This window comes from Megalobrama amblycephala, linkage group LG8 (assembly GCF_018812025.1).
Source record: "Megalobrama amblycephala isolate DHTTF-2021 linkage group LG8, ASM1881202v1, whole genome shotgun sequence".
Lineage (NCBI taxonomy): Eukaryota > Metazoa > Chordata > Actinopteri > Cypriniformes > Xenocyprididae > Megalobrama > Megalobrama amblycephala.
Window position 1 is genome coordinate 1,368,412 of NC_063051.1, and position 22,628 is coordinate 1,391,039.

Here is a 22,628-nt window from a genome sequence, read left to right on the forward strand (position 1 = left end):
TGGATGGATGGATAGTACTGTAGACAAACAGATGCATGCATGGATGGATAGTAGACATATGGACGGACGGATGATGGATAGATAGCAGACAGACAGATGGGAGGACGGATGGATGGATAGTAGACAGACGGACAGATGGATGGATGGATGGAGAGATGGATGGATGGATGGATAGTGGATGGATAATAGATGGACGGATGGGAGGATGGATGGATAGTACTGTAGACAGATGCATAAATGGATGGATGGATAGTAGACAGACGGACGGAGAGATGGATGGATAGTAGACAGACAGATGGAAGGACGGATGGATGGATGGATGGATTCTTTGATTCTGAAATTTGCATGACCCTGTGACAAATACATCAACTGACAGAGCGTCTGGCTTATTCTCTATGAGTGCACAAACTTAATTCAAGATAAAAATGACTTTGTATTCATCATCATTTAGAAGATGGCACCAATTGTGTTCCCTTCTACTTATGAATTGTGTCAGTAGAGTCAGTACTTCAATTGCCCCCTCCAAACAAATGATTAATATTTCCTACAGTGCTTTGATAAACCATCCCATATTTTCATTCCATCCGGAATACAAACATCACTGACAGAACGATAAGGCGACAGAACTCAATGAGATTTTTGTAATTTTTCTCTGTACTCACTTCATTTTTAAGACCCTTGAGGGTTTAATGTCAGCTTCTGCAGTTTTAGACTTTATATGGAATACAAATTTATACAAATTAATTCACTTCTTATTTTACCTTGTGCTTATTACTCTGTGCCAATAGGTTAAGGTGGCTCTTTGGAAAAAGTTAAAGTGCCCAAAGGGAGATGGCAGAAAAGAACCTATTAAAGTCGAGGTGGAGAAGAGTCTGAATTTAGTCCGTGGAAACCATTTTTCAACTACATTATTCTTATTGACTTTTAATTGTCATGGAAGCACCAGTCCAGTGCTGGTTGATTTTTAAAAAAGTCCTTGAGTTGTTCAACTTATGCATACATTAATGTACGGCTGCATACAAATAAGCAAAAACAAATGCTTACTGAAACATTATTTAGTCTGACATTCCTGCCAGCATGGAAATAATATGTCTGTTTGAAAACTAATAGCACACCTTGTCCTCAAAATCGGTGTCACCCAAAAATTTTGAAACACTGCAAAAACTGAATTTCTTCTTCAGTATTTTTGTCTTGTTTTCCAGTACAAATATCTCAACATCCTTAAATCGAGATTTGACTTAAGATATTTTCTTGTTTTCTGAAAAAAATGTATCAAATTTTACATTTTACATTTTACATTACTCTTAACACAGTGTCCTAACCAGATGCGATGTGATAAGATTCCAGTAACAAACAATTTGTATGTCCACACCAGATGAGACACCACTAAGAGACACAACAAAATCAATCACAAATCACAGCCAATCAAAAGAGCATGTGGGCAGAGTCTCTCTGCAAGCGCACTGCACTCGCATCCAAATCAATCCAAAATCACAGCCAATCAGAAGAGCGTGTGGGCGGAGTCTCTCTGCAAGCGCACTGCACTCGCATCCAAATCAATCCAAAATCACAGCCAATCAGAAGAGCGTGTGGGCGGAGTCTCTCTGCGAGCGCACTGCACTCGCATCCAAATCAATCCAAAATCACAGCCAATCAGAAGAGCGTGTGGGCTGAGTCTCTCTGCGAGCACACTGCACTCGCATCCAAATCAGTCCAAAATCACAGCCAATCAGAAGAGCGTGTGGGCGGAGTCTCTCTGCGAGCACACTGCACTCGCATCCAAATCAGTCCAAAATCACAGCCAATCAGAAGAGCGTGTGGGCGGAGTCTCTCTGCGAGCACACTGCACTCGCATCCAAATCAGTCCAAAATCACAGCCAATCAGAAGAGCGTGTGGGCGGAGTCTCTCTGCGAGCACACTGCACTCGCATCCAAATCAGTCCAAAATCACAGCCAATCAGAAGAGTGTGTGGGCGGAGTCTCTCTGCAAGCACACTGCACTCGCAACAAAATTGATGAATTCATAAATATTACATATAAATTTAAATTCATAAATATTCATTCACAAACAAAACTCTGATCAACATGGAAAATATACCTTTTATCACATGTTGCGGCTTTGCGTCACATCTGGTTAGTATGCAGTGTCAAACAAGAAAAAAAATCTGCCAATGGGGTCTGAAAAATTATCTTGTTTTCCCTTTAAATTAAGTTGAATTATTTTATTTTTCTGACCCCAATAAGCAGATATTTTTTTCTTGCTTTAAGCATAAAGTCACTTAATTGGATACATTTTTGAGAAAACAACACTTAATATCTTAAGTAATTTTGCTTTTCAAGTACAGTAAATGTATCTTGATTTAAGAATGTTTAGATATTTGTACTATAAAACAAGCCAAAATAGGGATAAAAATGTACCACAATAAATATACCACACTGCAATACTTTATTTTTAGTAATAGTTTTCTATTACACATATCTAAAAAAATACTTAAATCAAGATACATTTACTAAAGTAGGAAAATGACAAGAAAACATCTGCCAATGGTGTAAGAAAACTTAATTTAAAAGGAAAACATCTATTTTTCTTCTATCTTGATTTAAGAATGCTTAGATATTTTTACTAGGAAACAAGAACGAAAATACTAAGTAAGAAAATCTTTTTTTTTTTTGCAGTGAAATACCAATGTCTCTCTTGGAGCTCACAAAAAGCCACAGCCGAAGGAAAACAAACAAATATTTCCTGTCCAAATAGCAGGAGTGTGTTTTTCCAGCAGGTATAGTGATCTCTGAGGGCTCGGCCCACCCCGCATCCCGCTGGTACTGGGTGGTTCGGGCACAAGGGAGAGTGATGGGGCTCTGGGCAAAGCCCCTGTTTGGTAGCCAAGACCAATGGAGATGATTAAAGTGGTACCGATGGGCATGGGCTCCATGCCATACACAGATGTGTGCCAGCCAACCAGCCGAGTTGCTTGCCACTGCGCTCTGCTTTATAACACCTGGAGCACTTTGAGCGCAGCCTCATGCATTTTTAATGGAGGTAATTTGCAAAGGCTATGTGTATGTGTGCCAGAGAGACTATACGGCCAGCCAAAGCCTTTTACTTCCCTTGTGCATCACCTTTGAGCTGCAGCAATGAGTAAATCATATTTCTGTGGGCTGATGGCCCTGGAGAATAAAGAGCTCTATCAGGATGTCCAATTGCATGACAAAATGCAGGGCGGGCATCTTTGATAATAGCAATTCAGATGGCATGCCTACTGACCACCTGCAGTGCGTTCACTGACCATCTGATGGATATACAAAAATAGAAATGAACGTTAATTTGATTGAATGGTTTTATGTAAGATCCAGAATTTGTGCTTGAAAAGACGGATCAAGCAATTGGATCAGAAATCTATTTCAGTGGATCCACCATGAAAATGATTGACCTGTAGATTATTAAATTGTATGACCTATACATTTAAAACAATGTTGTTATTCTTAACAAAAACTATTCAAAATGGCTTTTGTTAATTGAAATAAAGCTAATATAAAATACAATTTTAAAAAGTGTAGACTTAAAAATGTAGACATTGTAATTTCTAATGTAATTGTAATTAAAAAAACAAACAAACCGTGCACACCATTTACTATTTTGTTCCCTCGATTTGCTAAATCGTGCTCACGATTTACTATTTTGTTCCCTCGATTTGCTAAATCGTGCTCACGATTTACTATTTTGTTCTCTCGATTTGCTATTTTGTTGCCTTGATTTGATAAATCGTGCGTACAATTTACTATTTAATTCCCTCGATTTGATAAATCGTGCTCACGATTTACTATTTCGTTCCCTCAATTTGATAAATCGTGCGTACAATTTACTATTTAATTCCCTCGATTTGATAAATCATGCGACGATTTACTATTTCGTTCCCTCAATTTGCTAAATTGTGCTCACGATTTACTATTTCGTTCCCTCGATTTGCTAAATCGTGCTCACGATTTACTATTTCGTTTCCTCGATTTGCTAAATCGTGCTCACGATTTACTATTTCGTTCCCTCGATTTGCTAAATCGTGCTCACGATTTACTATTTTGTTCTCTCGATTTGCTAAATCGTGCGCACGATTTACTATTTCATTCCCTCGATTTGCTAAATCGTGCAACGATTTACTGTTTCGTTCCCTCGATTTGCTAAATCGTGCTCATGATTTACTATTTTGTTCCCTCGATTTGATAAATCCTGCTCACGATTTACTATTTAATTCCCTCGATTTGCTAAATCGTGCGCACGATTTACTATTTCGTTCCCTCGATTTGCTAAATCGTGCTCACGATTTACTATTTCGTTCCCTCGATTTGCTAAATCGTGCTCATGATTTACTATTTCGTTCCCTCGATTTGATAAATCGTGCGTACAATTTACTATTTAATTCCCTCGATTTGCTAAATCGTGCGCACGATTTACTATTTCGTTCCCTCGATTTGCTAAATCGTGCTCACGATTTACTGTTTCGTTCCCTCGATTTGCTAAATCGTGCTCATGATTTACTATTTTGTTCCCTCGATTTGATAAATCCTGCTCACGATTTACTATTTAATTCCCTCGATTTGCTAAATCGTGAGCATGATTTACTATTTCGTTCCCTCGATTTGCTAAATCGTGCTCACGATTTACTATTTTGTTTTCTCGATTTGCTAAATCGTGCTCATGATTTACTATTTCGTTCCCTCGATTTGATAAATCGTGCGTACAATTTACTATTTAATTCCCTCGATTTGATAAATCGTGCAACGATTTACTATTTCGTTCCCTCAATTTGCTAAATCGTGCTCATGATTTACTCTTTTGTTCCCTCGATTTGATAAATAGTGCGTACAATTTACTATTTAATTCCCTCGATTTGATAAATCGTGCAACGATTTACTATTTCGTTCCCTCGATTTGCTAAATCGTGCTCATGATTTACTATTTTGTTCCCTCGATTTGATAAATCCTGCTCACGATTTACTATTTAATTCCCTCGATTTGCTAAATCGTGAGCATGATTTACTATTTCGTTCCCTCGATTTGCTAAATCGTGCTCACGATTTACTATTTTGTTTTCTCGATTTGCTAAATCGTGCTCATGATTTACTATTTCGTTCCCTCGATTTGATAAATCGTGCGTACAATTTACTATTTAATTCCCTCGATTTGATAAATCGTGCAACGATTTACTATTTCGTTCCCTCGATTTGCTAAATCGTGCTCATGATTTACTCTTTTGTTCCCTCGATTTGATAAATAGTGCGTACAATTTACTATTTAATTCCCTCGATTTGATAAATCGTGCAACGATTTACTATTTCGTTCCCTCGATTTGCTAAATCGTGCTCATGATTTACTATTTTGTTCCCTCGATTTGATAAATCGTGCTCATGATTTACTATTTCGTTCCCTCGATTTGCTAAATCGTGCTCATGATTTACTATTTCGTTCCCTCGATTTGCTAAATCGTGCTCACGATTTACTATTTAATTCCCTCGATTTGCTAAATCGTGCGACAATTTACTATTTCGTTCCCTCGATTTGCTAAATCGTGCTCATGATTTACTATTTTGTTCCCTCGATTTGATAAATCCTGCTCACGATTTACTATTTAATTCCCTCGATTTGCTAAATCGTGCGCACGATTTACTATTTCGTTCCCTCGATTTGCTAAATCGTGCTCACGATTTACTATTTCGTTCCCTCGATTTGCTAAATCGTGCGTACAATTTACTATTTAATTCCCTCGATTTGATAAATCGTGCAACGATTTACTGTTTCGTTCGCTCAATTTGCTAAATCGTGCTCATGATTTACTCTTTTGTTCCCTCGATTTGATAAATAGTGCGTACAATTTACTATTTAATTCCCTCGATTTGATAAATCGTGCAACGATTTACTATTTCGTTCCCTCGATTTGCTAAATCGTGCTCATGATTTACTATTTTGTTCCCTCGATTTGATAAATCGTGCTCATGATTTACTATTTCGTTCCCTCGATTTGCTAAATCGTGCTCATGATTTACTATTTCGTTCCCTCGATTTGCTAAATCGTGCTCACGATTTACTATTTAATTCCCTCGATTTGATAAATCGTGCGACAATTTACTATTTCGTTCCCTCGATTTGCTAAATCGTGCTCATGATTTACTATTTTGTTCCCTCGATTTGATAAATCCTGCTCACGATTTACTATTTAATTCCCTCGATTTGCTAAATCGTGCGCACGATTTACTATTTCGTTCCCTCGATTTGCTAAATCGTGCTCACGATTTACTATTTCGTTCCCTCGATTTGCTAAATCGTGCGTACAATTTACTATTTAATTCCCTCGATTTGATAAATCGTGCAACGATTTACTGTTTCGTTCGCTCAATTTGCTAAATCGTGCTCATGATTTACTCTTTTGTTCCCTCGATTTGATAAATAGTGCGTACAATTTACTATTTAATTCCCTCGATTTGATAAATCGTGCAACGATTTACTATTTCGTTCCCTCGATTTGCTAAATCGTGCTCATGATTTACTATTTTGTTCCCTCGATTTGATAAATCGTGCTCATGATTTACTATTTCGTTCCCTCGATTTGCTAAATCGTGCTCATGATTTACTATTTCGTTCCTTCGATTTGCTAAATCGTGCTCACGATTTACTATTTAATTCCCTCGATTTGATAAATCGTGCTCACAATTTAGCAAATCGAGGGAACAAATCAGTAAATCGTGTGCACGATTTAGCCTAAAATTTTTTTCCTGCATGTCATGTGGGGGCTCCGTATATATATTCAATAATGATGAATGCAGAAAAAATCTTTTGTATCGTCTGATATCCGATATGAAAACGATATATTATGTATCCCTATTTTTCAAAATTTTTCTATACTCAATTTCTAAAAAGTAGTTGTTGTTTTTTTTTCATTCAAGATTCCAGTTAAACCTGCCCCTTAAAGGCATTTAAAAACAAACAAACTTTGGCCAATCACACGCCAGTCACACTGTCTTTTCCTGCATAAGTGTGTGGTTCTCAGACAGAATAATTTGCAGTGTGGACCAGACTTTCTGCCTCGAGTCATAGGTCTGGAAACACAAGACTACACAACAGCCAACTGAAAGTTTTTGCGATTGAGCAGACATTTGACATGCTTTCCAAGGCCTTGAGGTAAAGAAGCTTTTCTGGACCGCGCATGTGTGTTTGTAAAGAAGGATGGCAGGTTGATAACTGTGCGTGCCAAGGTGCCCATAGCATAATGGGAAAAGCCTCCGGCCAGCACATTCCAAGAGCCACACTTTGTTACGCTTCCATGACTCGGTATATCTCTAGTAATAGGCTCCTCAATGAAGGAAATTGATCCTTGTCTAAACTAAGAAGAAGTGGACTGTGGCCAGGGTGTAAACACACACACACAAAAACACACATAAACAAACTGTTTTGCCATTTCACTTTATCTCATTCAGGCTCACAGTCACTGAAGTTGTGCATTGTGATAAAATAGCTGATAAAGCATTGTGGCTGCCAAGCTTAATGATGTATTTAAATTCAAAACCCCTGTAAGATCTATAGCTGCGGAGTTGTGCAACAAAGTTTTGCCCATGCAACAATTTTTCTAAAAATGTCTGGGCAAATTACTACTAAATATTTCAGGCTTAAAGTTCTGCAGTGTTTCTTAACGTGATTTATACGTTAAAAAACAACATCCCCATCACAATCACAGTGTTAAAGTCAACATAAAGCATTCGCAACCCATTTTAATTCCTTAACGTGACATATTTCCAAATGAAACCTTACCCTAAATGTGTAAATTCAGATGTAGGGTTTATTTACTGTACCTGACGGGGACGTTATCCATATCCGGATCTTTTGCAGTCACAATTCCGACCAGCGCACCCAACCGAGCATCTTCCTGAACTTCCATGGTGGTGCCAGTCAGAGGGATGAAGATGGGAGGCTCGTCCACATCCGACACACTGACCCTCACGATGGTTTGGTCCCGGAAAGACCCGAGATCCACGAAACGAGGGTCCACGTGTTTGTTAACAGCCTCTACGACCACATTATGTGTGTGTTTGTTCTCAAAGTCTAGAGGCTGAAAAGAAAAGAGACAATTAGAAAGGATGAAGAACCTGTTGTACTGAAGCAAGTCCTTCTGTCCTCAGATTGATAGTTTAGACTTTTTTAGCAAGTAAAAAGCCTTTTAGTTTTGTACAAATGTCTACCTTTAGCTTTCTGCTGTAAAATCTTTACTGATTTTTATAAAGTAAACTTAAGAATAACATTTCTGGTGCTGAGTTGAGTCAGCGCTTGATGTTATAAAACACTAGTTGCACTGAACAGCAGCAGAAGCCACACACACACACACACACATACAATATGGGCACATGTGAAGGGCAGGACGACCTTCAGAGCGTGAAATGGCAGGACTGAAAGGTCTTCCATCTACCTTTTTGATGGTGATGACAGCCTCTTGTGTGTCTCCGTCGGTCGAGACTCTGAACAGCTCTCCCCCCTCCTCGTCTTTGATCAGGTAACTCATATCCGTATTCTCGCCCATGTCTGCATCTGTCGCGATCACCCGGCCAATCGGCGTCCCAACGGCTGCACCCTCAGAGACCGAAAACTGATACATCTCTGTGAGGGAAAGAGAGGGCATAACTTTCATATCTGTTCCATTCATGGGGAGAATGTATGCATATCAGGGCTGGAATTACAGAAAAGGGGAGGGGAAAAAAAAAAAAAAAAAACTTTTGATGATATTTATATAATAAAATATAATAATAAAAATACTTAATATTAGGGCTGTTGATTTAATGTGTTCATTTAATTATGCATCATTTAATCATGCATAATTATGTTCATTGTGCATCACCAAGCAAAACACAGCGGTGTTTCAACGAATGATTCAATGACCCATTCATACAGAAAGCCATTTACTTCATTTCTGAATGAATCAGCTGTTTGAAGGAATCAATTACCTTTAATGCCACCTACTTACTTAGAGTATCATTTCATAAAAAAACATTAAAGGTATATTTCACCCTAATAAAATATATGTTTTAAAACTACTTTTTTGTAATGTCTATTTGAAGTTTTTTCTCATTTAACACAATAATGACTTTAAATGATCTTTTGGGGGTAATTTCTCAGCCAAATTTGATTCATTTTAATTATTATTATTATTATTTTTTAAAAATTTGCAAATAATTAATCACCACATGATGAAAATAATTAGGTTAAAATTTTTAATAACATGACAGCCATACTTAATATATTTCGACATAATTCAATTTCTAAATATGTATGTATTTGATCTGAATTCATTTCTTCAGCCACAGTAAAAATACAGTTAATGTTTTTTTGGGCCATTTTTCACTAAATGAACAGAAGAAAAAAAATTATATTTAATAATTTCCATTTTATATGCACCAATATAACAGTACATAGCAAAATAACTCTTCTGCTCATCAAGGCTGCATTTATTTGATCTAAAATATTGTAATATTGTGAAATATTATTATAATTCAAAATAACTGCTTTCTATTGTAATATATAGTAAACTGTAATTTATTCCTGAGATCAAAGCTGAATTTTCAGCATCATTACTCCAGTCTTCAGTGTCACATGATCCTTCAGAAATCATTTTAATATGATGATTTGATGCTCAAGAAACATGATTATCAATGTTGAAAACAGTTGTGCTGCTTCATATTTTTAGTGGAAACTGCGATATTTTTGTTTCAGGATACGTTGATCAATAGAAACTGCAAAAGAAAAGCATTTATTTGAAATATAAATCTTTTATCATCCGCTACATCCGTCTACAAAGATGTATATGCAATCGTTAGGAATCGTTTTCTCTATGGAGTAAACGAATGTTCTGTTCCCATCCTGAATCCGACTGTATTTCAACATTTCCAAGAACACAACACAATGTCAAACCTCACTATAATAAGCATTCTGGCCTTACATAATGTACAGTAATATGTTTGAGTGCAGTATGTGTCATAGCAGCGTATAAAGATTTCAGTTTTTCCCACAATACAAAAAGCAGCTTAATGAATTAGACGCTACAGCAAAACTGGCATAAATGAGGCTTTTGTGGAGAATGAGAGGGGAAAAAAGAGGCGAGAGTCATCGAGATATGGAGAAAAACAGACATCAGGGCATGTGAGACAGCATTACAGCGAGTCTCTTTGCTGTAATAAAGCTAATGCTGCTTTTCCTCTGGAGGAAATGGAAAGGGAGAGCGGAAGAACAGCAGAAAAGGGGAAATAATACCCGAATGTGTTTCATCGCTCTTTATACGCTGTGGCTGCAAACACACACACACACGTACAGTCTCGCTTCCAGACATGAAATGTATTAAAGCGTTGCCCAAATGGTCGGCTCTGATGTGAGCAATGAGTCAAAGTGCTTTTTATTTGTCTGAGCCTCTGATGTATATTACAGTCCGCTCTATTCAGAGCCACACAGAATACAGTATACAACATCGACTAGAACATAGTTTCTGTCAATTGTTATCCCTGAAAATAATAATGAACATACATATATATCCTTTGAGAATGTAACACTACTCATATAACATCATTCATTATTTTTTATAATTCAAGAAAGTCAGGCATTGTGATGATGCAACACGGGGAGCATGAAATTCTACATAGGTTTAGTATGACTAGATTTAGCCTAACTAAAAAGCAAGCAATTTTTGTAATGAAATTAATACTTTTATTCAGCAAAGATGCATTAAACTGATCAAAAGTGACACTAAAGACATTTATGATGTTAGAAAAGAATTCTGAAAATAATAATAGTATACAAAAATTGTTTTTCAACATTGATGATAATAAGAAATGCATGCTATTAGAATGATTTCTGATCATGTGACGCTGAAGACTGGAGTAATGATGCTGAAAATTCAGCTTTGATCACAGGAATAAATTACATTTTACAGTATATTCACATAGAAAACAGCTGTTTTGAATTATAATAATATTTCACAATATTATTGTTTTTACTGCATTTTTTTATCAAAGAAATGCAGCCTTTGTGAGCAGAAGAGACTTCTTTCAACAAACATAAAAAAATCTTACCAACCCCAAACTTTTGAATGGTAGTGTATATTCAGTTTTAAATATATTTTAAAATATAACAGCCTAGATAGTACAGCACACAGATAAGATCTACCTAAATCAACAAGCTATATTTCTAATCAATAGAAAATCCCTGGCAAAAAAAGTTAGTTCAGCCAGTGGAATCATTTCAGGCTCCAAGGGTGCAAGATTTCAACTGAGGCTTGAATGGTTATGACCGAACACATATTACTGACAAGCTCTGACTGACGGGACGTTTGATAGACCTTCAGAAATGACAGCAGAGCTTTAGTGGCGTTCACACTGACAGCCATTTGCAGCAACAAAGAAGCCGTTCGTTTTCAATCAGAGTTGGTCATTTGAAGGAATAATAACTTCAAAACTTCTGTTGTCATTCATTTATCGACACAAAGATGCTCTTGGCGACTCTTTTCAATATAGGAAGTGGGACTGTCAGCTCCAAACTGACAAAACAGCACAATAGTACACTATATTTCAAGTCTTGCTTTGTGTGTTTTTCATTGCCGTAGCAGTTAGTCGTCATACGTTCATGTCTGATTGTGAACAAATCATTCATTTGAGTCACATAACTAGCCTAAATGATTTGTTCACCCACATGGAAAAAACCTATATAAACATATATGTTTCAATATAGGTTTTGATATAGGTTTTTAATATATGTGACATATATAAAATTGGCCGTTTTCCTATATTATATGTACATATATGTACATATATGCACACATATATGTACACATATATATATATATATATACACATATATGTACATATATGTACACATAATATAGGAAAACGGCCAATTTTATATATGTCACATATATTAAAAACCTATATCAAACCTATATTGATACATATATGTTTATATAGGTTTTTTCCATGTGGGACCAATTTCACGTGTTCGTGTAGCGGTGTGTTTTCTGCATTGTGTCGTAATCAAAGACAGACTGCGAAAAATCTTGCCATCAGGTCCTCACTTTATTCTGTATAACACAAATGGCAATATATGAGGACTTGTGCAGCATACAAACAGCATGCGGCAGCAACGCACAACGCTGAGAAAGAGAGATATTAAAAGTAACTTAAGTAAAGAAAAATAATCAACGAAACATCTGAATGTACATCACAGAGGGGTTTTGGATTACAATCATACAAATATATCATGTGAATTCAGCTGTTACATGAAACATGGCCTTAATTGAATCACCGCAAAAACTTTGTGCGACCTACCGCTGTGATGTCTCATGCAGACTGGGAAGCAGCAAAGTGCGTCAATACATAAGCACATACATAAGTTCTTGCATAATTTTTTTCGTTAATTCTTAGTTTTTGCCTTGATAATAGAAAATATGAGCTAGGCATCATGTATGACAGTCAAAAATGAGATATGAGCTACAAAATGACCAGATCCTGCCATTAGCTATATAGAAGACATATCTTGTATGTATAGGGCATATATATGGATATGAAGAAGCAATACAGGAGACCTATATTTCCTGTATATGCACATATATGCACCTCAATTTTGCCTATATGTGGCATATATACACATATATGCAGTATATATACGCATATATGCAGCATATATATAGCATATATGTGCATATATGCAGCATATATGTACATATACACTGCATATAGGTTTCATATATGCGCATATATCCACATATAGGTTCTTTCCATGTGGGCATGATGATTCAGACTGATCCAATTCTACTTTTCATCTCACTGACTCAATGAATCAGTTCATTAGAGAGGAAGATTATCAATCAATAACGGGTCAGTCATATGGACAACTTTTATGTATATGTATTTATGATACTTTTATAGTGCTTTTGTTTCAAAGTTTTAAAGCTCCCAGTGTTATTTATTGTAATTGCACGGAAAAACATGGCCAGCATCTTTGTTGCCTGAAGAAAGAAAGTCATAGAGCATGAGGGAGAGCAAATGATGACAGAACTTTCATTCTAGGGTGAACAACTCCTTTAAAGCCACTTATACCATAGTCTGTCTGAATACTCAAATCTGATTGGCTGGAAGATGTGCAATAAAACTGTTTAATGCACAGGTAGTTCCAAGTAAGTTTAATCACCGTTCTACAGTTTATTAATACGCTGTTTTCAATTGAAGCACACACACACACACACACACACACACACACACGTCGCTCGCACACAGAGATCGGACATAGCACTACACACAGAGACATTTAGAAGCATGTTATCAACGCTGCCTCACCACTTTTATTAGTAAAATACGCAACGAGGCGTTAACATTGCTGGTTTTGAAGTAATTAAACTCACAGTTTTGTTTTTAAGAGAGATGCTGAACAGATGCAGATAATTCACACATGCATCTCTCATGTCTCTTTCTCTCTTGATAAATAAGTCAAATAAATGTAATCTTACGCACTACTTTATTCCTGTGTCTGATTCAAAGCGGGCAGAATGCTACATCTACTGAGCCGTAACTGACGGAAATAACCAGCATTTTTACACTTCTGGTCAAAAATTGCACTGCAAATGTCAATAACAGCTTTAAATTGTCAATGCTGTCAAATGTTCATGGTATAAGCAGGACAATCCCTGGCTAGATGTGCATTAAATTATTTGAATGCACTCCGATTTGCGAAGGGTTGTTTCATGCATAGGTAGCCCTGAATTATCCCTTACATATACATCAGACTTATCAATAAAGAATATTAGCATTACGTTAAATTTAAATGTTAAATTTAAATGTTTTGAGAATGTTTTGAAAATATTTTTTCGTTTATGCAAAAGTTGCAGAACACTAACATTAAGCAAACGTTCCATATTATCATTTTACAAACATTATAGGAACGTTACTTTTTAAATGTTTAAAGTTTTGAAACAAGTAGTAAAAAAACGTTACACAAACGTTCAAATAAAACTTTTCAGGAAAAAATGTTAATGTTTAAAAAATAAAAATACAAATTTTTGGAATGTTGTTAAAGACCAGGGTTGGGTTTCCCGAAACCTTCTTAACTCTACGTCGTTTTTAAATTATACCTTAAGCTGTACCTTAACGTTAATACGTGTTTCCCGAAACGTTCTTAGTTAAGTATACCTTCTGTAAGTCATACTTTCGTAAGGTTGGTCTGGAGCACTAGCTATACCTTATCACTATTGACAGTCAATACGAATATAATTCTGAAGCTGTAATACACCCAGTGTTCGATTAGGATTATGGCAAAGAATAAAATGCAAACAATTTGAATTTGCACATTTGAATTAAGTAGGCTACTGCATAAAAAAGACATTTATAGTTTGTTAAATTCAAATTACACTGATGCCTACGGAAGCTGCAACAATAACCCTTTCAATTATAATTTGACGAAGTGTTTTATTCATATCAGATACACATTATTTATAAAACAATAAAGTTTACTCTATTCTTCTCCCAGTTCACCGGCCACATACTTTTATGTATTTCAGGGAAGATTTCGTATATCCGACAGCTCTAACTGCCGTGCAAACTCATCGCGCAACAAAACACATTCACTTCCACATATTTTACAATCGGAATATATCATAAAATTCATGATATAGTTAACAAGTTTGTGAACATTAAAAAAAAACAAAAAAAAAAAAACGGTATAAACGCGATACCTACTTGTCTGTCAGCTGCATGACGCGTCTCCAAGGAATTAAAACTTTGTTCTAAATAACGGTCGCCTTAAACTCACGCTGATGGGGGCTCCGCGCCCCCAGAATATAGATAAATTACAATATAGATTTACTTTGCAATTTGGATTACTTTTATAGCCTCCCATGAGTCCTGATAAATGCAATTTCTACTTCTGAAGTGCTTCTTTTTATAAAGAACACTGATTTCTCACATGATGCAGTGAAGCAGAGTGAATTATTGATTCTCGAGCCATCGATATCAACCAATTCAGCACCGCCGCCATGGACAGCACCTGGTAACGTCGCACTTAAGAAGATATACCTTAAGCAACCTCCTAAGGTATAGTTCGGGGAACACGCCTAGAAACGGTACATCTTCAGTTAAGGTCAACCTTTAGAGTCTTCGTAACGCGCTAGGAGACAACATTATCGAGAAACCCAGCCCAGATAACTTTGAACAAACATTTTAGACTCTAAAAAATGCTGGGTTAAAAACAACCCAAGTTGGGTTGAAAATGGACAAACCCAGCGGTTGAGTTAAATGTTTGCCCAACCTGCTGGGTAGTTTTATTTAACTCAACTATTGTTAAACAATTACTGTATTGTTGCTTAAAATGAACCCAAAGTATGCTGGAAATTAACATTTATTAATATGTTTAATGAATAATAATTAAACAATAAACATATATTAAAATGCTTATTAATAAATGTTCACCTTTTGATTATTATTGTTGCCTCTAGTAATTATGTGTCTGATTTTTAATTTCCAACCTATTTTGGGTTCATTTTAATCCAGCCATATAGTCATTTGAGTTGAGTTAAATAAAACTACCCAGCAGATTGGATAAAACATTTAACCCAACTGCTGGGTTTATCGATTTTCAACCTAAATTTGGTTGTTTTTAACCCTGGAAGAAGGTTTGTTCATAACTTTAAAACAACGTTGCCAGAACGTTTGCCAAAGTTCTGAGAATGATCCCTGTTAGCTGTGCAGCAACATCCATCTCACACCCTGCGTCACTTCTGCAGTATTAAAGTCTTTTCATTTGTTTCAGTTGTTTAGATTTTCAATTTGTGTCTGGCGCATATGCTGCATTCTCTCTTCGCAGGGACACAATCTGTGCTTTATTAGTTTATAGTTGAAGCTGTTCAAATGATTCCACTGCATCAGTCGTCCTGAAGTGAGCCAAAGCGAGCAGAGATGATGTGCTGTTTCAGCACTACAGAATGTCAATGCAAAATATACATATTTGACCATCTGGAATTTACAATCTTTTGAGCTATCCAAAACACTTAAACAAATCATTTAGACTATGAATAATTACAAGAATTTAATCAAGGTTGCTGTATCAGAACTCTACTTTTCTTCCACACAATGTGTGCAACAGATTTATGGATAAACTGACACTCATGCCAAGTCTGATGGGTTAAATAAATAAATAAAATGTTTTAAGATGAAATGCTTAAGAAAAAAAAAAAAAAAAAAAATCTATGTCAAAACATTCCATAATGCATTTTTAAAATCAAAAGCTAATTTATGCATTAGTTAAAGCTCTGTGAACTAACATTAACAATTATATTTTTACTAACAAAACATGTTTTAAACATATATTGTTCATTGTTAGTTTATGTTTGCTAATACATTAACTAATGTTAACAAATAAGACCTTGTAAAGTGTTACTCATTTTATCAACCTTTATATCTTTTTTCGAAGGCCTAGAAATCACAATTTTAAATTTCCAAGGCCATTTTCCTCACAGCCATCATCAAATCTGATAGACGGCTGTTCTGAGAGACAAACTCAACCCAAAGGACACTGCTGACGGCATGCGGTTGACTGACGTGCGACATAATGCACACTCACTTTGAGGGAATCGTGGAGGGTTGTCATTAACATCCGTGATCACTATGGTCACCGTGGTCGAACCAGAGAGACCACCCATTTGGCCTGCCATATCCGTTGCCTTGACAACCAGCTCATAACGGTCTTGCGTCTCCCGATCGAGATCCGCCACGGCTGTCCGGATCACTCCTGAAGCCAGAGGAAAGAAGAAGAGAGAGAGATAGAGGGAGGATTGATGCGTGTTAAAAGGTCACATGAGCAATATTACACGCTTAAAGGGTTAGTTCACCCAAAAATGAAAATTCTGTCATTAATTACTCACCCTCATGTGAACCCAAAATATGTTGGAAATTAAAAATCAGACACATAATTACTAGTTATATAATAATAATAATCAATATATATAAATATAATAATCAAAAAGTGAACATTTATTAATGAGCAATTTAATAAATATTTATTGTTTGATTATTACTAATTTAACTTATTAATAAATGGTCATGTATTAAACATTAATAAATGTTAATATATATATATATATATATATATATATATATATATATATATACATATTATATATATATATATATACATATATATATATATATATATATATATATATATATATATATATATATATATATATATATATATATATAACATTTATTAATGTTTAATACATGACCATTTATTAAATACTATTTTATTATTTTTATTATGATTTGCAGATGAATTTGCACTATATATATATATATATATATATATATATATATATATATAGTGCAAATTCATCTGTTCATCTGTTAAAAAACTAATAAAAATGACAGAAGTGCATTAAATTACTAAAGCTGAAATGAAAATTAAAATGAAAACTGAAAATATAAAAAGCTAATTCAAAATATTAATAAATGCTATAATAGTAGGCTAATAAAAATAACACTAAAATAACATAAATTAGAAAAGTTGCATTAACAACTAACTGAAATAAAATAAGCTTAAGTTGAAGTACTAAAATGAATAAAACAACTGAAATAAAACTAAAACTAGATAGAAATATATTTAAAATTCTAATAAAGGACATAACAAAATTTCTAAAACAAACTAAAATTAAAATGCAAACTTAAAATATAAAATGCCAATAATAAATGCTAGTAATAAATAATATTTTTTAGCTAAATTAGATTAAAAATATCCTATATATATATATATATATATATATATATATATATATATATATATATATATATATATATATATAGTGCAAATTCATCTGCAAATCATAATAAAAATAATAAAATAGTATTTGATAAGTGAAATAAAGCTGAAATAAAATAAAGTATGAATATTATCTGTAAAACAAACTTTTAAATAGTGAACATTAGAAATGTAGCCTTGGTGACTAACTTAAATAAAACAATTTAAAGTACAAAAATAACTAAAATTGAAATAAAAATAAATTAAAGCTAAATAGAAATGTTCAAAAACTAATAAAAATGACAGAAGTGCATTAAATTACTAAAGCTGAAATGAAAATTAAAATGAAAATTGAAAAAGCTAATTCAAAATATTAATAAATGCTATAATAGTAGGCTAATAAAAATAACACTAAAATAACATAAATTAGAAAAGTTGCATTAACAACTAACTGAAATAAGCTTAAGTTGAAGTACTAAAATGACTAAAACAACTGAAATAAAAATAAAACTAGATAGAAATATATTTAAAAATCTAATAAAAAATGACAAAAGGACATAACAAAATTTCTAAAAAACAAACTAAAATTAAAATGCAAACTTAAAATATAAAATGCCAATAATAAATGCTAGTAATAAATAATATTTTTTAGCTAAATTAGATTAAAAATATCCTATAAAGAGACAACTGTCTAACAATATGAAGTGTTCACACAGATTAGGAAAAAAATAAATAAATAAAAACAATAGTAACCAAAAACAACAACAAAACATAATGGTCATCGGACTGCATTTCTAACCGGCATGAAGCTGGTGTTTCTGTGTAGAAATGATTATAGATTAGTGCAGATATAACAAGCTACTCTTATCCACAGTTACATTCATTCATTTTGTCAGCTCTGACACGACAGACATGGAAAAAAATATCGCAAAGCTTTGATCGTGATTTCATCAGTCTCTAATGTAGATGTAAGATACTGGCTGACGAAATCTTTCACTCATCGCTACTGTAACATCTACAACTGTATCCTGCGGTTTGACTGACAGTGATTTTTAGTGGCTTGTCACATTTCGTGTCAAATCGGCTGCATCCAGTGGCGCTCCCGTGACATCAGGACAGAAGAGAGAGCGCAGGGAAAGGTTATACGCAACAGGTTGTGATGATTGTGCTTATCTTTTGCCACCATTCTTTGGGTAAAAAAAAGGCGAATTTTGATTTTTCTACGATCTGAAATAAATAAACGGCCAACACAGCAGGAGTGTCAGGCTGGCGTGTGTCCTTTACCATTCTCATAATTTCCATGCCTGTGTCTAACCAGTGCCATGGCAACAAAGGATAATTGCAGTCCTTCAGAGTAACACAGTGCCATTGTCTTTATTTCAATCCCAAAATATCTTGAATCCAGGACCAGTGGAAAGAAAAAGAAAGTGAAAAAGAGACTTTGAATGATATCCGGCTTTGAAAACATCTTGGTTTTGCATTCATTTGAAAGCATTCATCAATGTGATACCTAAACCTGTAAAGATCATCTGGTTCGATAATATAATATAATATAATATAATATAATATAATATAATATAATATAATATAATATAATATAATATAATATAATATAATATAATATAATATAATATAATATAATATAATATAATATAATAAACCACATATTACATTACAGTATATTTTGCAATAATATATATAGAATAAAGTGTATTTTTAGGACCATTGTGTGTGTGTGTGTGTGTGTGTGTGTGTGTGTGTGTGTGTGTGTGTGTGTGTGTGTGTGTGTGCACTGTGATTTTATTTTCATCACAATTGAGCCAGTTATTTCTCTATAAACTGTCAACTGTCAATGCAAAAAAAAAAAAATAGGGATTTTTTTTATGTTTGTTTGTTTGTTTTACGTTTTGCACTGTGACATTATTTTCATCATTAATTAAGCCAAATAATTTTCAAAAAACTAAACAACAACAACAACAACAACAACAACAACAATAATATTATTACAATAACAATAATATAATTTAATATAATCTACATACACATGTTATTTATGCATAACAGTAATATTATATTATATTATATTATATTATATTATATTATGTTTTTTTTTAAAAATGCAATATATATTGCATTGTGACATTATATCATAATTAAGCCAATTAATTATCCACAAACAAATTGTATTATTGTAAATAATAATAACAATAATAATAATGATAATACATAAAATATAATCCACATATAAATAATATTTATACATAATAAATAAATATATATATATATATATATATATATATATATATATATATATATATATATATATATATATATATATATATATATATATATATATATTTTTTTTTTTTTTTTTTCCAGACTAGAAAATAATGTCACAATAAGACAAAAATGATACTGTGGGATGAAATATGACCTGGACATGTTTTCACGCTCCAAACAGCACTATTCTGAAACATTCTGAACATAAAATAATAAAATGCACCGTGCTTCTGTAGTCAAAAACCTACTTGGGGAAAAAAAAAAAAAAAAAAACATAAACCATGGCATTCCTTTTGGGTTTGTGCAACAAACAATCGCTCGCCTGGCTGTCGATGTCAGTTTCTTTCTGTTCTTTGTTTCTATCTGCATTTCTTTTGCTCTCTCTTCTGTAGTCACACCGCGGTGAAACTCTGCATTCCCAGTGAGGAACCGGTAGCCATCGGCAATGTTTGTGTGGCAGAATACATCTGTGCAAAGAGCTCGCTGCTAAAGATACGTGTGCTGCTTTTAAGCGTCCAGAGCACAGAGGAAGCCACATCTCACCCTCTCTCTCTCTTCAACCACAGAAAGCTGCTGACCTGAGGTCAGATCCATTACAAGTACAGTCTGAAGTTGTGCCGATTCAAAGCACTCCACCTGGAAACATGGAGTTCCTGAGTAGATCATGGTCAGACTTCGAGCGGGATGAACACAAATGAGATCAGCTTAATATCTCGACTCTATATATTTCAGTCTTTCTACTTTTAATTCAATGCCTTTCATGCAATTTCTTTGTTATTATTTGCACAATTTCCTAGTGATTTCCGAGTGAAAATTGTCCTTAGTGTAGGAATCTTTTCCATATTCTAGTCATTTCATTGCAGCAAGAGGTTGAAAAGCTCCTCTCCTTTGAGAAAATTGCAGAAGCAAATGAGAATTTCATCAAACGGTTTGGAGAACATGAGATGAGAACCCTTAGTTCAAACACAAGCCACTAACACACTGGATCTAATAAAATGATATTAATATCAAACTCCTCAACAAGCCTTTTTATTTATCCCGTGTGAAAGACTAAAAGCCCCGTCCAGGGATTAATGCCGTTTTATTGGAGGTTCAGAGAAACAAACGGGGTCAGGAGCAAAACACGCAGCTCATCTACTTCCAGCTCATCTAGCTCTTCTCAGATCAGAAGGAAGGAGCGTGCAAAAAGTCCAGCGGCTAACGTGGCACAAGCAAAGCCATTTATCATCCGGTGCTCTCAGGTCTCGTGCCCGCCGGCCCGAAAAAGAAATCATTAAAAGTTTAGTGCTAGTTCCCTGGGGGATGTGCGCAGGCAACAAAAGCTGAGATATTCCCGGGAGATTCCAGTGATGACGCTTCCGTCTGAAGGCGGCCAGTTCATGTTCACTTACACTGCTGCAGAGCTAAACTAAAACCTCGTGCCAGCAGAACAACATTCTGATGATATACTCTTTCAAATGATTTAATACTGCAGTGCAAAGCATTCAAAACACACTCATTTATAAGTAAAGTCCATTCACACGAACGATAACTATAATGATAACTTTAACAATAACTCTAACGATAACTACAAAACAAGTTGGATTCTGATTGGCTGTCAGTGTTTTTATCGTTCATCAGCTGGAAAAAAAAATGTTCTGAAAGTTATTCCACTGATATTGTTTCTCTGTGCCGTTATCGTTATCATTATCTTTTTAGAATGATTTTTATATTGTTTATCTTTATGACACTGAAGACTGAAGTACTGATGCAGCTTTGTATCAGATGAATAAATTACATTTCAAAATATAGAAAACAGTCAAATGTAATAATATTTCAAAATATGACTTTTTTACTGTATTTTTGATCAAATAAATGTAGGCGAGCATAAGAGACTCTTTCAAAAACATTAAAAAATCTTACTGACTCTAAACTTTTGAACAGTAGTGTACAGTTGCATGAAAAGTATAGGAACAATTTTAACAAAATAAGCGAGATCATGCAAAATGCTTGTTATTTTTTGTTTAGTACTGTCCTGAGTAAGATATTTTACACAAAAGATGTTTACATATAGTCCACAGGACAAAAAAAAAAAAAAGCTGAATTATTAAAATAACCCCGTTCAAAAGTTTGTGAACCATTGATTCTCAATACTGTGTGTGGTTACCTGATGATCTACGACTGTTTTTATGTTTTGTGATGGTTGTTCATGAGTCCCTAGTTTGTCCTGAGCAGTTAAACTGAGCTCTGCTCTTCAGAAAAATCCTCCAGGTCCTGCAAATTCTTCAGTTTTCAAGGATTTTTTTGCATTAAACCCTTTCCAGCAGTGACTGTATGATTTTGAGATCCATCTTTTCACAGTGAGGACAATTGATGGACTCAAACACAACTAAGAAGGAAACACGATGCATTAAGAGCCGGGGGATGAAAACTTTTGAACAGGATGAAGATGTCCAAATTTTTTCTTTTTTTTTTGTTGAAAAAAAAAAATAATAATAATATTTTATATATATATATGTTTAAGCAACTTAATTTGTCAGTAGCTGATTTAATTAGTATGCTGGTTTTA

The 22,628-nt window shown here is 34.3% G+C and overlaps 1 protein-coding gene across 1 annotated transcript in view; it reads right to left on the minus strand.

The window, feature by feature from the left end:
* Positions 1–22,628, minus strand: part of LOC125273361 (cadherin-22) — a 240,439-nt gene that overhangs the window by 61,848 nt on the left and 155,963 nt on the right. The window contains exons 6-8 of the mRNA XM_048198623.1: positions 16,628–16,795; positions 8,451–8,638; positions 7,840–8,096 (exon numbers count right to left, since the gene is read on the minus strand). Coding sequence (XP_048054580.1) covers positions 7,840–8,096; positions 8,451–8,638; positions 16,628–16,795 — 613 coding nt within the window. The remainder of the gene's footprint in view (positions 1–7,839; positions 8,097–8,450; positions 8,639–16,627; positions 16,796–22,628) is intronic.